The sequence below is a fragment of the Bufo bufo genome, chromosome 4, assembly GCF_905171765.1.
Source record: "Bufo bufo chromosome 4, aBufBuf1.1, whole genome shotgun sequence".
NCBI lineage: Eukaryota > Metazoa > Chordata > Amphibia > Anura > Bufonidae > Bufo > Bufo bufo.
In genome coordinates this window covers 220,715,906-220,728,989 of record NC_053392.1, presented here as the reverse complement: position 1 = coordinate 220,728,989, position 13,084 = coordinate 220,715,906, and the positions used below count along the sequence as shown (strand labels likewise).

The window sequence follows — 13,084 nt, the reverse complement described above, 5'->3', positions numbered from 1 at the left end:
GGGGGGAGGAGGAGGACGACGACCCTGTGGCCTCCAATGATTAATACTGGGGAGGGAGGGAGGAGGGGGGCACTGCCCACATTTCCTGCACCCGACCTCTGAGAGGACGCTGTGATCACCTGAGGGGTTAATTGCGCGGATCACAGCGTCCTCTCAGAGGTCGGGTGCAGGAAATGCGAGTGACAGAATTCCTTCCCTCCCCCACGCCGGCCGAACTGCTAAGAGCGCCGCCGCAAGCGGCCAGCAGGTATTGGGGACATTTGCACGAGTAGAAGTACTCTGCAAATGTCCCGTATCGGTTCATGCTGGGGCGGGCGGCCGCAGATTTAGAAGCGGTCAGCGTACATGACCGCTCCTATGACGTCACGAAATACCGCAGTATTTACAAAACGGCGATATCGCCATATCACCGTTATTTTAATACCGCGGTATATCGTGATACCGGTATATCGCTCAACCCTAGGGGGGGCGGAGGGCAAGGTGACCAAAAAGGCGAATCATGCCATTTTATTTCTTTTTTGTTACTGTATACACTGGCAATACCAGGTAAAGTGGATGATTTACATTTTTATTCTTGTGGGTTTTTTTTTGGGGGGGGGGGGGGGGGGGGGGTGTTTACACTTTTTTTTTTTTTTTTTTTTTTTTTTTCCCTACTGTAATTTTTAGTTCCCTTAGAGGGGACCTGAACATGCACTCTTCTGATCTCTTAGTCCATAGACCACAATAGAATAATGGGATTCTGACAGGCTGGCTGAGAAGCCATGCCTGGTGTACAGCTTTTCAGGCAGTAAGCTATGGCAACCTTGGAAACTTTCTCAAGGTCCTAGGCTGTTATGGCTACTATCTGAGCTCTGCGATTTTGCTGTGGGAGCACTGATTGGAGGGCAGAGGGAGCCCCCCTCTCTCTGCTAACCTTACATATGCTATGATCGCTATTAACGGTGGAATCTGTTGAGTTAAATGACTGGATTGGTGTCATCGCCAATTAGTCATTGTGGTCAGATGCCGACTAGATCACATAGCCAGCACACGAGCCTGCTCCAAACAGTTTATACTGCACCATGATGTAACTGTACGTCATTATGTGTGTGAGGGTTAAAGAGGACCGGTCTCCTCTCCTGACATGTCTATTTTACTAACCAGTTGTATTCCCCATGTAATAACAATTCTGTGGCATCTAATTATGTGATTTTGTTCTGCTATTCCTCTATTTCTGATAGACATTTATGAATTATTGAATTGCCAACTGTCTGCAGTGAATGTCCATCTGGTTGTTACCAGTTGGGTGTCCCTGCACAGTTTGCCATTGGCAGGACTGATTGGATAGTGTCAGACTGTGCAGGGACCCTTTCCTCTCTGATCACCTAGTTGGACCTTTATTGCAGACTGCTGGCAATCCATTTATAAGTTTGAGCTGGAATAATAGATGACGGGCACTAGAGTTGAGCGAACACCTGGATGTTCGGGTTCGACGAGTTCGGCCGAACTTTCGAAAAATGTTCGGGTTCGGGATCCGAACTCGACCCGAACTTCATCCCGAACCCGAACCCCATAGAAGTCAATGGGGACCCGAACTTTTGGGCACTAAAAAGGCTGTAAAACACACCCGGAAAGGGCTAGAGGGCTGCAAAAGGCAGCAAAATGTAGTTAAATCCCCTGCAAACAAATGTAGATAGGGAAATGATGAGTTAACATAAAATAAATAAAAATTAAACAATATTAATTGGAGTGAGGTCCCATAGCACAGAATCAGGCTTCAAGTCACCCACCAATGGAGAAGGTCACTTACTATTATTTTGACCACAGCACCCAGACAAAGGAGAGAGGTCCCACAGCAGAGAACCAGGCATCATATCACCCACCACAGGAGTAGGCCACCATTTAGTTACTTTGACCCCTACACCCAGACGGAGGAGAGAGGTTACACAGCAGAGAATCAGGCATTTAGATCACCCACCACAGGAGTAGGCCACCATTGAATCAGACCCCGGCAACCATGTCAGATGGCACAAGCATAAGCTTTATATCAATCAGCACAGGAGAAGGCGACTTTGACAGACTTTGACCCCTACACCTGGACGGAGGAGAGAGGTTTCAAAGCAGAGAATCAGGCATTTAGATCACCCACCACAGGAGTAGGCCCCAATTTAATGGGACCCCGGCAACCATGTCAGATGGCACAACCATCAGCTTTATATCAATCAGCACAGGAGAAGGCGACTTTGAAAGACTTTGACCCCTACACCCAGATGGAGGAGAGAGGTTTCACAGCAGAGAATCAGGCATCATATCAACCACCACAGGAGAAGCCACCATTTAGTTACTTTGACCCCCGCACCCAGGAAGAGGAGAGAGGCACCACAGCACATATTCTGGCATCATATCAGCCACCACAGGAGAAGCCACCATTGAGTTACTTTGACCCCCGCACCCAGGAAGAGGAGAGAGGCACCACAGCACATATTCTGGCATCATATCAGCCACCACAGGAGAAGCCACCATTGAGTTACTTTGACCCCCGCACCCAGGAAGAGGAGAGAGGCACCACAGCACATATTCTGGCATCATATCAGCCACCACAGGAGAAGCCACCATTGAGTTACTTTGACCCCTGCACCCAGGAAGAGGAGAGAGGCCCCACAGCACATATTCTGGCATCATACTAACCACCACAGGAGAAGCCACCATTGAGTTACTTTGACCCCTGCACCCAGGAAGAGGAGAGAGGCCCCACAGCACATATTCTGGCATCATATCAGCCACCACAGGAGAAGCCACCATTGAGTTACTTTGACCCCCGCACCCAGGAAGAGGAGAGAGGCACCACAGCACATATTCTGGCATCATATCAGCCACCACAGGAGAAGCCACCATTGAGTTACTTTGACCCCCGCACCCAGGAAGAGGAGAGAGGCACCACAGCACATATTCAGGCATCATATCACACACCACAGGAGAAGGCCTCTTTCAGTGATTTAGGCCTTTGGACCCAGACAGAGGAGAGAGGCACCACAGCACATATTCTGGCATCATATCAGCCACCACAGGAGAAGCCACCATTGAGTTACTTTGACCCCTGCACCCAGGAAGAGGAGAGAGGCCCCACAGCACATATTCTGGCATCATATCAGCCACCACAGGAGAAGCCACCATTTAGTTACTTTGACCCCTGCACCCAGGAAGAGGAGAGAGGCACCACAGCACATATTCTGGCATCATATCAGCCACCACAGGAGAAGCCACCATTTAGTTACTTTGACCCCTTCACCCAAACAGAGGAGAGAGGTTCCACATCAGAGAATCAGGCATCATATCAACCACCACAGGAGTAGGCCACAATTTAGTTTATTTGACCCCTGCACCCAGGAAGAGGAGAGAGGCCCCACAGCACATATTCTGGCATCATATCACACACCACAGGAGAAGGCCTCTTTCAGTGATTTAGGCCTTTGGACCCAGACAGAGGAGAGAGGTCAGAGATTAGCTTCATATCCCCCAGCACAGCAGAAGACCGCTTTATTTGACTTGGGCCTCAGCACCCAGACAGAAGACAGAGGTAGCATGGCAGAGGTTATGGCTTCATGTCACCCGTTAGTTTAACCGGCCACTTTCATCTGGTTAGGCCCCGGCGCCCAGACAGAGAAGAGTTTCATTCAACTGTGGGTTTCATAAAATTTGTATCAAATAAAGAAGTGGCCCGTAGCACAACAAGACATGTTTTAGGCAGTTAATAAGGACTACTCTGCACAAGGGAGGGACAGGTCCTGTGGGATCCATGCCTGGTTCATCTTTATGAAGGTCAGCTTGTCCACGTTGGCTGTGGACAGGCGGCTGCGCTTGTCAGTAATGACGCCCCCTGCCGTGCTGAATACGCGTTCAGATAAAACGCTGGCCGCCGGGCAGGAAAGCACCTCCAAGGCATAACATGCTAACTCTGGCCACGTGGACAATTTCGAAACCCAGTAGTTGAATGGGGCCGAACCATCCGTCAGGATGTGGAGGGGTGTGCAGACATACTGTTCAACCATGTTAGTGAAATGCTGCCTCCTGCTAACACGTTCCGTATCAGGTGTCGGTGCAGATAGCTGTGGCGTGGAGACAAAACTTTTCCACATTTCTGCCATGCTAACCCTGCCCTCAGATGAGCTGGCCGTGACACAGCTGCGTTGGCGACCTCTTGCCACTCCTCTGCCTTCACGTTCCACCTGTTCCCCTGTGACATGTGGGAATGCTCTCAAGAGCGCCTCTATCAGCGTGCGCTTGTACTCGCGCATCTTACGGTCGCGCTCCAGTTCAGGAATTAAAGTGGGCACATTGTCTTTATACCGGGGATCCAGCAGGGTGGCCACCCAGTAGTCTGCACACGTTAAAACGTGGGCAACTCTGCTGTCGTTGCGCAGGCATTGGAGCATATATTCGCTCATGTGGGCCAGGCTACCCATGGGTAAGGACAAGCTGTCCTCTGTGGGAGGCGTATCGTCATCGTCCACCGTATCCCCCCAGCCACGCACCAGTGATGGGCCTGGGCTGCCACCCCGCTGTGAACTTGCGTCATCCTCGTCCCCCTCCACCTCCTCCTCCTCATCCTCCTCGTCCTCCAGTACAGTGCCTTGGCTGGCGACTTGTGAACCTGTCCTCTGCTGCTTAAACAAACCTCCCTCTGAGCCACTTCGAACAGACTGGCCCGAAAGTGTTAGAAACGAGCCCCCGTCCTCCTCCTCCTCCTCCACCTGGGCCACCTCCTCTAACATCATTGCCCTAAGTGTTTTCTCAAGGAGACATAGAAGTGGTATTGTAACGCTGATAACAGTGTCATCGCCACTGGCCATGTTGGTGGAGTACTCGAAACAGCGCAGCAGGGCACACAGGTCTCGCATGGAGGCCCAATCCTTGGTGGTGAAGTGGTGCTGTTCGGCAGTACGACTGACGCGAACGTGCTGCAGCTGAAACTCCACTATGGCCTGCTGCTGCTCGCACAGTCTCTCCAGCATGTGCAAGGTGGAGTTCCACCGGGTGGGCACGTCGCATATGAGGCGGTGAGCGGGAAGGCCGAAGTTCCGCTGTAGCGCAGACAGGCGAGCAGCGGCAGGATGTGAACGGCGGAAGCGCGCACAGACGGCCCGCACTTTATGCAGCAGCTCTGACATGTTGGGGTAGTGGTGAATGAACCTCTGCACCACCAAGTTCAGCACATGCGCCAGGCAAGGGATGTGCGTCAAACCGGCTAGTCCCAGAGCTGCCACGAGATTTCGCCCATTATCGCATACCACCAGGCCTGGCTTGAGGCCCACCGGCAGAAACCACTCGTCGGTCTGTTGTTCAATACCCCGCCACAACTCCTTTGCGCTGTGGGGCCTGTCCCCCAAACATATGAGTTTCAGAATGGCCTGCTGACGTTTACCCCGGGCTGTGCTGAAGTTGGTGGTGAAGGTGTGTGGCTGACCGGATGAGCTGGTGGAAGCAGTGGAGGAGGAAGCCGAGTAGGAGGAGGAGGCTACAGGAGGCAGAGAATGATGCCCTGCGATCCTAGGGGGCGGAAGGACGTGCGCCAAGGAACTGTCCGCCGGGGGCCCAGCCGCCACTACATTCATCCAGTGTGCAGTTAGTGAGATATAGCGTCCCTGGCCGTGCTTACTGGTCCACGTATCTGTGGTTAGGTGGACCTTGCCACAAATGGCGTTGCGCAGTGCACACTTGATTTTATCGGACACTTGCATGTGCAGGGAAGGCACGGCTGTCTTGGAGAAGTAGTGGCGGCTGGGAACCACATACTGCGGGACAGCCATGGCCATCAGCTGTTTGAAGCTGTCTGTGTCCACCAGCCGGAATGACAGCATTTCAAAGGCCAGCAGTTTAGAAATGCTAGCGTTCAGGCCAAGGGCTCGAGGGTGACTCGGGGGGAATTTGCGCTTCCTCTCTAAGGTTTGAGATATTGAGAGCTGAACGCTGCTGTGTGATATAGTGGAGACGCTAGTTGACGGTGGTGGTGGTGTCGGTGGCACATCCTCTGTTTGCTGCTCGGCAGGTGGCAACATTCCTCTCGAGGCGGAAGCCGAGGCAGCAGCGGTAGAGGGAGCAGGGGGAGCCTCAGCGAGTGCCTGGTTTTTAAGGTGTGTACCCCACTGCAGTTCATGCTTTGCATGTAGATGCCTGGTCATGCAGGTTGTGCTGAGGTTCAGAACGTTAATGCCTCGCCTCAGGCTCTGATGGCAGAGCGTGCAAGTCACTCGGGTCTTGTCGGTAGGACATTGTTTAAAGAAGTGCCATGCCAGGGAACTCTTTGAAGCTGCCTTTGTGGGGCTGGGTCCCTGTTGGCGATGTCCAGTAGCAGGCGAACTCTGGGGGCGGCGGCTCGTCTGCTTTGGCCCCCTGCTCCCTCTTTTGCTTCGCTGTTGTCTCGGTCTCACCACTACCTCTTCCTCTGAACTGTGAAAGTCATCGCCACGACCTTCAGTCCATGTGGGGTCTAAGACCTCATCGTCCTCTGCATAGTCTTCCACCCAGTCTCCCTCCCTGACCTCCTCCTGTTCAGTCTGCACACTGCAAAAAGACGCGGCAGTGGGCACCTGTGTTTCGTCATCATCAGAGAGTCGGTGACTCTGCTGTGGTGGTATTCCCATGTCCTCTTCATCTGGAGACATAAGTGGTTGTGCGTCAGTGCATGGTATGTCTTCCTCCACTGGGGAAGGGCTAGGTGGACGCCCCTGGGAAACCCTGGAAGCAGAGTCTTCAAACAGAAGAAGAGACTGCTGCATAACTTGTGGCTCAGACCGTTTCCCTGATATGCTTGGGGGTGATGTGACAGACTGATGGGCTTGGTTTTCAGGTGCCACCTGTGCGCTTTCCGCAGAAGACTGGGTGGAAGACCATGTGGTGAACGTGCTGGAAGCACTGTCGGCCACCCAATCGATTAATGCCTGTACCTGCTCAGGCCTTACCATCCTAAGAGCGGCATTGGGCCCCACGAGATATTGCGGTACATTCTGCCGGCTAGTTGAGGGAGTTCGTTCCCTACTGTGTGCGCCTGGGGCCGAACGGCCACGTCCTCTACCAGCAACAGAGGCTCCACGGACACCACCACGACCGCGTCCTCGTCCCTTAATAGTATTTTTCTTCATTGTTGCGATTCAACTCGCACCACAATGAAATATATTATTTTTTATAAGCAAAATCCCCTCACTGGAATACTTTCAGTCTTTTGACTGTATGGATTACAGATGGAATGACTGTTATATGTGAGTACCGCTTTCTTTGACAGATTCTAGTATGGGTACATATATGTTTTCCCAACCCCAGCACATTAGTTTGCTAATTCCAGATGTATGAAACGCAGGCCTAACTGTATCTAGTATATTGAACGCCAGATAAACTAACTTGGCCTTTTTTAAATAAAAAAAAAATTCCCTCACTGGAATACTTTCAGTCTTTTGACTGTATGGATTACAGATGGAATGACTGTTATATGTGAGTACCGCTTTCTTTGACAGATTCTAGTATGGGTACATATATGTTTTCCCAACCCCAGCACATTAGTTTGCTAATTCCAGATGTATGAAACGCAGGCCTAACTGTATCTAGTATATTGAACGCCAGATAAACTAACTTGGCCTTTTTTAAATAAAAAAAAAATTCCCTCACTGGAATACTTTCAGTCTTTTGACTGTATGGATTACAGATGGAATGACTGTTATATGTGAGTACCGCTTTCTTTGACAGATTCTAGTATGGGTACATATATGTTTTCCCAACCCCAGTACATTAGTTTGCTAATTCCAGATGTATGAAACGCAGGCCTAACTGTATCTAGTATATTGAACGCCAGATAAACTAACTTGGCCTTTTTTAAATAAAAAAAAAAATTCCCTCACTGGAATACTTTATGGCTTTTCACTGTATGGATTACAGGTGGACTGGTATTAGTAGGGGTGACACAAGCACACCCAAGTCCCTGATGTAGGATTTCTATGGCACAGACCACTATTACAAGTGATTAATGGACGTTGGGAGAGATTGTGCTGCAGCACTAGTCCCAAGATGGCCGCCGCCTATCAGCCCAGTAACATGTGCCACAAAATGGTCTGCACAACCTTTAAAAAAAATAGCCTTGGACTGTGCTGCTAAATCGCTATTGGTCTGAATCCCAGGTGTAGATGTCTGACTTGTTTGGAGCTTTGGAATGCACACTGTGGCAGCTTCTGCTGCAGCACTACAAGTCGCAAAATGGCGGCCGGCGGTCAGCCCAGGTACATGTGGATGGAAAAATCACTCTGGCCACTCTAAAAATAGCCAATCCCTATCAAAAAAGCAGCTCAGCTGCAGTTGTTCAGATGAATCACAGGTGGAGGAGAGAAATTTGCTTCCAGTTATTCAATTATCCCTGCCTATTCTCGCCCTAGCATCAGCTGCGTCTATCCCTGTTCTATTCACATCGGGAGTGAGCACGTCCCGACGTGCGCACAAGCTTATAAAGAGGCTGAGTCACATGCTGCACTTGGCCAATCACAGCCTTGCCAATAGTAGGCATGGCTGCGATGGCATCTTAGGGCAAGTAGTATGATGCATGTTGATTGGCTGCTTTGCAGCCTTTCAAAATGCGCCAAAATACATGCCGAACGACGAACCCGAACTTTTACGAAAAAGTTCGGGTTCGGGTCCGTGTCACGAACACCCCAAAATTCGGTACGGACCCGAACTATGCTCGAACTGTTCGCTCAACACTAACGGGCACACGTTAAGAATAAATGCTCTAGAATCATTTTTTTCCATACATGGGGAATTGATGTAGTCACTAAAACAGGCATGTCAGGATAGGTGACGGGTCCTCTTTAAAGGGTTTCTGTCACCAGATTTTACCCCATTAAACTATCTGACATTAGCGATGTGCTAATGTCAGCTAAACCTAACTAGCCTGTTCCTACTTTTATCTATGCCCCCGTTACTCCAGAAATCTAACTTTTATAATATGCTAATTAGCCTCTAGGAGCAGGGGGGGCGTTGTTCCTGCTCCTAGAGGCTCCGTTCTCCCACCTTTGTCACCTCCCTCCAAGTCCTGATTGACAGGGCCAGGCAGCGCTCGCATCTGTCTGCCAGCCCTGTGCTCTGGTGAAATCTTGGGCCGTTCAGTAATACTGAACGGCACAGGCGCGGTGAGGAAGCTGGCAGCATGTGAGCGTTTTTTCCCTCAACGCGCCTGCGCCGAATTCTGAATGGCACGAGATTTCACCAGAGCACAGGGCTGGCAGACAGATGCGAGCGCTGCCTGGCCCTGTCAATCAGGACTTGGAGGGAGGCGACAAAGATGGGAGAAGGGAGCCTCTAGGAGCAGGAACAACGCCCACCTGCACCTAGAGGCTAATTAGCATATTATAAAAGTTAGATTTCTGGCGTAACGGGGGCATAGATAAAAGTAGGATTAGGCTAGTTAGGTTTAGCTGACATTAGCACATCGCTAATGTCATCTAGCTTAATAGGGTTAAATCTGGTGACAGAATCCCTTTTAACAGCTCATGCACATGACCATATGTATTTTTGCAGGCCTCAAAACACAGATCTACAAAAAATACAGATGACTTTCGTGTGACATGCGTATTGCGTCTGTTTTTTTTATTTATTTTTTTGCCAATCCATTGTAACAATGCCTGTATTTGTCCGCAAAACGTACAAGAATAGGACATGTTCAAATGTATTATTTTTTTTTTTGTGCAGAACAGACATGCTGACATACAGAAACAGAATGCACACGGAACAATTTCCGTTTTTTTGCGGACCCGTTGAAGGGAATGGTTAGACATATGGGCCTGTAAGAACCAGAACGGAAAAAAGATACATTCGTATGCATGTGCCCTTAGGAAAACATCCAGCCTACTTATCTGCCTTTTTATGTGTTGAAAGCCAAACAAGGACAGAAGTGACCATAGACACAAATAAATGTTGGCAGAATCTGACATTTGCGCTGGATTGACTGTCTATAGTACATGGAGTTCTCCTTAAAGACACATTTTAGGGGAGCGAGTGATAAGGCTTGTATGAGGAAGTGGCATATTTCCCTCTCTTCGCTGAAAGAAAACATGCGAGTTTGATTGTAGGAGGATTACTGAATGTCTTTTTAATTATCTGGAATTGGAAGTCCAATAAAAGATATTTTATATATTTGCAACATTCGAAAGCTGGGCACTGAAAGTGAATCTCCACCTTTTCAAATTGGTTTTACGTGTAATCACAGGAAGCAACCTGTTTAAAACGTAGCCTTTAATCTAATATCAACATAAAATAAGAAACTCCCACAGACACACATAGAAGCGAACAAAAAAAAAAAAAAAAAAATGGTTTTACATCTAATATTCTTTGATTAAATAAAAAAAATATATATAATATATACATTTTTCCCGGATCTTCATTCCAGTAATGATCTATAAATGGGGGGCTATATGTGTTGATATTGTATTAGGGATCATTATGTCATGATATAACTGTTAAATTTGGTTATAAAACATGTAGATCTTGGCAAAATGATGTGAAATTGAGGGCTTATAATTGAAATTCCATTGATTGTTACCATTGGCCTGTTTAAAAACAGTAACTCAAAAGAAATTACGGTAACATTGGCACAGTTTACAATATGTTACCTAAATGACCTAAACTGTAAAGGGAATGTTGCTCTGCATGGTGAATGCTTCATTTGGTTCCATTTTTTCCCACTGCAAACTTCACCCACATCTGCAGTGGAAAACCCGCAGTGGACTCACCGCGTGGGAACATAACTTCAAGGGTTTTTCTAATTGGAAACAAGCAAGTGTTTGTGGGAGTTTATAACAAAATCTGAAGACGTCCACCCAGAATTTTTGTTCTGTGGCCTTTTAGAGGTTTTTAGGGGCAGTTACCATGTTAATACCACTGCAGCATGCTGAAGGTATGGATTTTCTTTGAATGCTTTTCCATATAAGCATGGATACTAACTTTACACCATTAAAAATGTTTTGACTGCATTTATTTACATAAGTTTTAAAACACAGAGAAAAAAGTAGAAAGCTACATTTTTAAATCTTGTGGGACTGCTGAAGGTAGGCGCCCTCCTAAAATAGCAGTGTTCTTCGTTACTTCATGTGTGTTTTATGGAGGCAATTTTTGAATCCACAGCGGTTAATTACTTTTACTGCTCAAATTCTATTGTGGCCTTTTCTGTTCTTTTGGTATTGTTTGTTGTCGAATATATATCTAACTTTATTTTCTTCATTTCTAGGCAAACCCCCCACCTGTGATTGTAAATACAGATAGCTTGGACACTCCACCTTATGTAAGTCTTGTGAAAATATTTATATTTAGTTTTGTGGGTTCCTTTTTTTTTTTTTTTTTTTTTTTTTTTTTTTTTTTTTAACAGTTTTGAAAGGCTGCAAATGTGTTCAGGTTGTCCACCCCTCACGGTAGGCCCTCTGATCCCTGCACCCCCACTGATCAGCTGGTCCTGTGCCAGAATCACATAGCTCTGTCTATTGTGTAATGGATGGAGCTGGATACTGCAGCACTGGTTGCGTGGAAGTGAGCAGCGTGCTCTGTCCACTAGAAAATGATCAGGTGATTGGTGGGGGGGCGAGGTGCTGAACCCCTGCTGATGTATTTATGACTTAGGCTACATGCACATGACCGTTGTGTGGCGTCTGTGTGCGTTCCGCAACGGCACGGACAGCCTTTAATATTACTGCCTATTCTTGTCCGCAAAGCGCGGACAAGAATAGGACAGGTTATATTTTTTTTGCGGACCACGGAACGGAGCAACGGATGTGGACAGCGCACAGAGTGCTGTCCGCATTTTTTGAGGCCCCATTGACGTGAATGGGTCCACATCGGAGCCACCAAAACTGCGGCTCGGATGCGGACCAAAACAACGGCCGTGTGCATGAGGCCTTATACTGAGAATAATCGGTATAAAAGATTAGCACGAAGCGCACTGTGGCAACAGTTTGCATCCCGTGTAAATAAATGAAGGGTAAGTATTTGACATGATTCAGGTATTTCCTTTGGGGTGTGTGGTTTTTTTTTTTGTTTTTTTTTTTAGGATATTGATAGTTGAATGATTGCTGCATGATGGTGGCATTTAATGTGCCAATCCACTTGTTATACTGTCAATTTGCTCCTTGTTATGGCCCAAAAATCTTCCCATGTAAAAAGACCCCTATATATAGTACATTTTAGGTACTTAGGCTTATATCAGGGTTATGTTACGGCTAGGATTTTATTGCACTAATTGTAGCTGAGCAGAGCAAACTTACATTACGTTGTGCTCTATCAGCAACACAGAAACAGCTTAGGAAGCGGAAATTTTATACAGTGGTGACAGCATTTCACAGTGGATGACACTTTCATCATGTCACCCCATTACTGTATAGCGGAAGCCGCAAGAACAACTGTGGAAAATACCTGTCATGTAGTGCTGCCAAATATTTAGAAAATGTCCAAAAACAGAAATGAGGCATTAATGGGATTATTGCATTTAACAACCCTCCGAAGAAGTGACCCAGGGCCCTCCACAAATACCTTCACAGACTTGAGCCCTCTATTTACTGCACTAAAAGATTAATTTCTAAAATCTTACACTCCTAACATGAACTGGTCTTTGGACAAGTCCTTAGTTAGTGTAAAGGGGTGACTGACGTTCTGGCTATTTGTCTTGTCAGAGAGAGCCAGGTATGTAATTTTAATATTTGAGGGCAGAAACTGACAGGATGCACAGACAACCAGGGGCGGACTAGTGGGAACTTAATGAAGTGGCCCCATCTTGTAGACTGGTCCAAACTGACATAAGACAGGGCCAACATAAATAGTTGGGGCCAGCAATACTGTAGTGCAGAACAAAATACTGCTGCCCCCACCTTTGAACTCTATCCCTGTCTAGAGGATGGCAATACAGTTGAATGCAGGAGGGCACTTTCTGCTGCCATCCAGGCACATAAGTAGCAGATGCTCCTAGCATTAACCCTGAGAGGATCCGATCACTATGTAGCAGACGGTGGCTGTGAGGAAGGCTTTCCCCTGGGAAATTTCCCTCTAGACTTTAAGGCCAGTTTGCCCCTGCAGACACCAAAGTAGA

The 13,084-nt window shown here is 47.7% G+C and overlaps 1 protein-coding gene across 8 annotated transcripts in view; it reads left to right on the top strand.

Annotated features, from left to right (window-relative positions):
* DLG1 (discs large MAGUK scaffold protein 1) overlaps window positions 1-13,084 on the top strand; it is a 289,003-nt gene that overhangs the window by 158,499 nt on the left and 117,420 nt on the right. For all 8 annotated transcript variants that reach the window (XM_040428320.1, XM_040428319.1, XM_040428315.1 and 5 more), the window contains one exon: window positions 11,240-11,293. In XM_040428320.1, coding sequence (XP_040284254.1) covers window positions 11,240-11,293 — 54 coding nt within the window. The remainder of the gene's footprint in view (window positions 1-11,239; window positions 11,294-13,084) is intronic.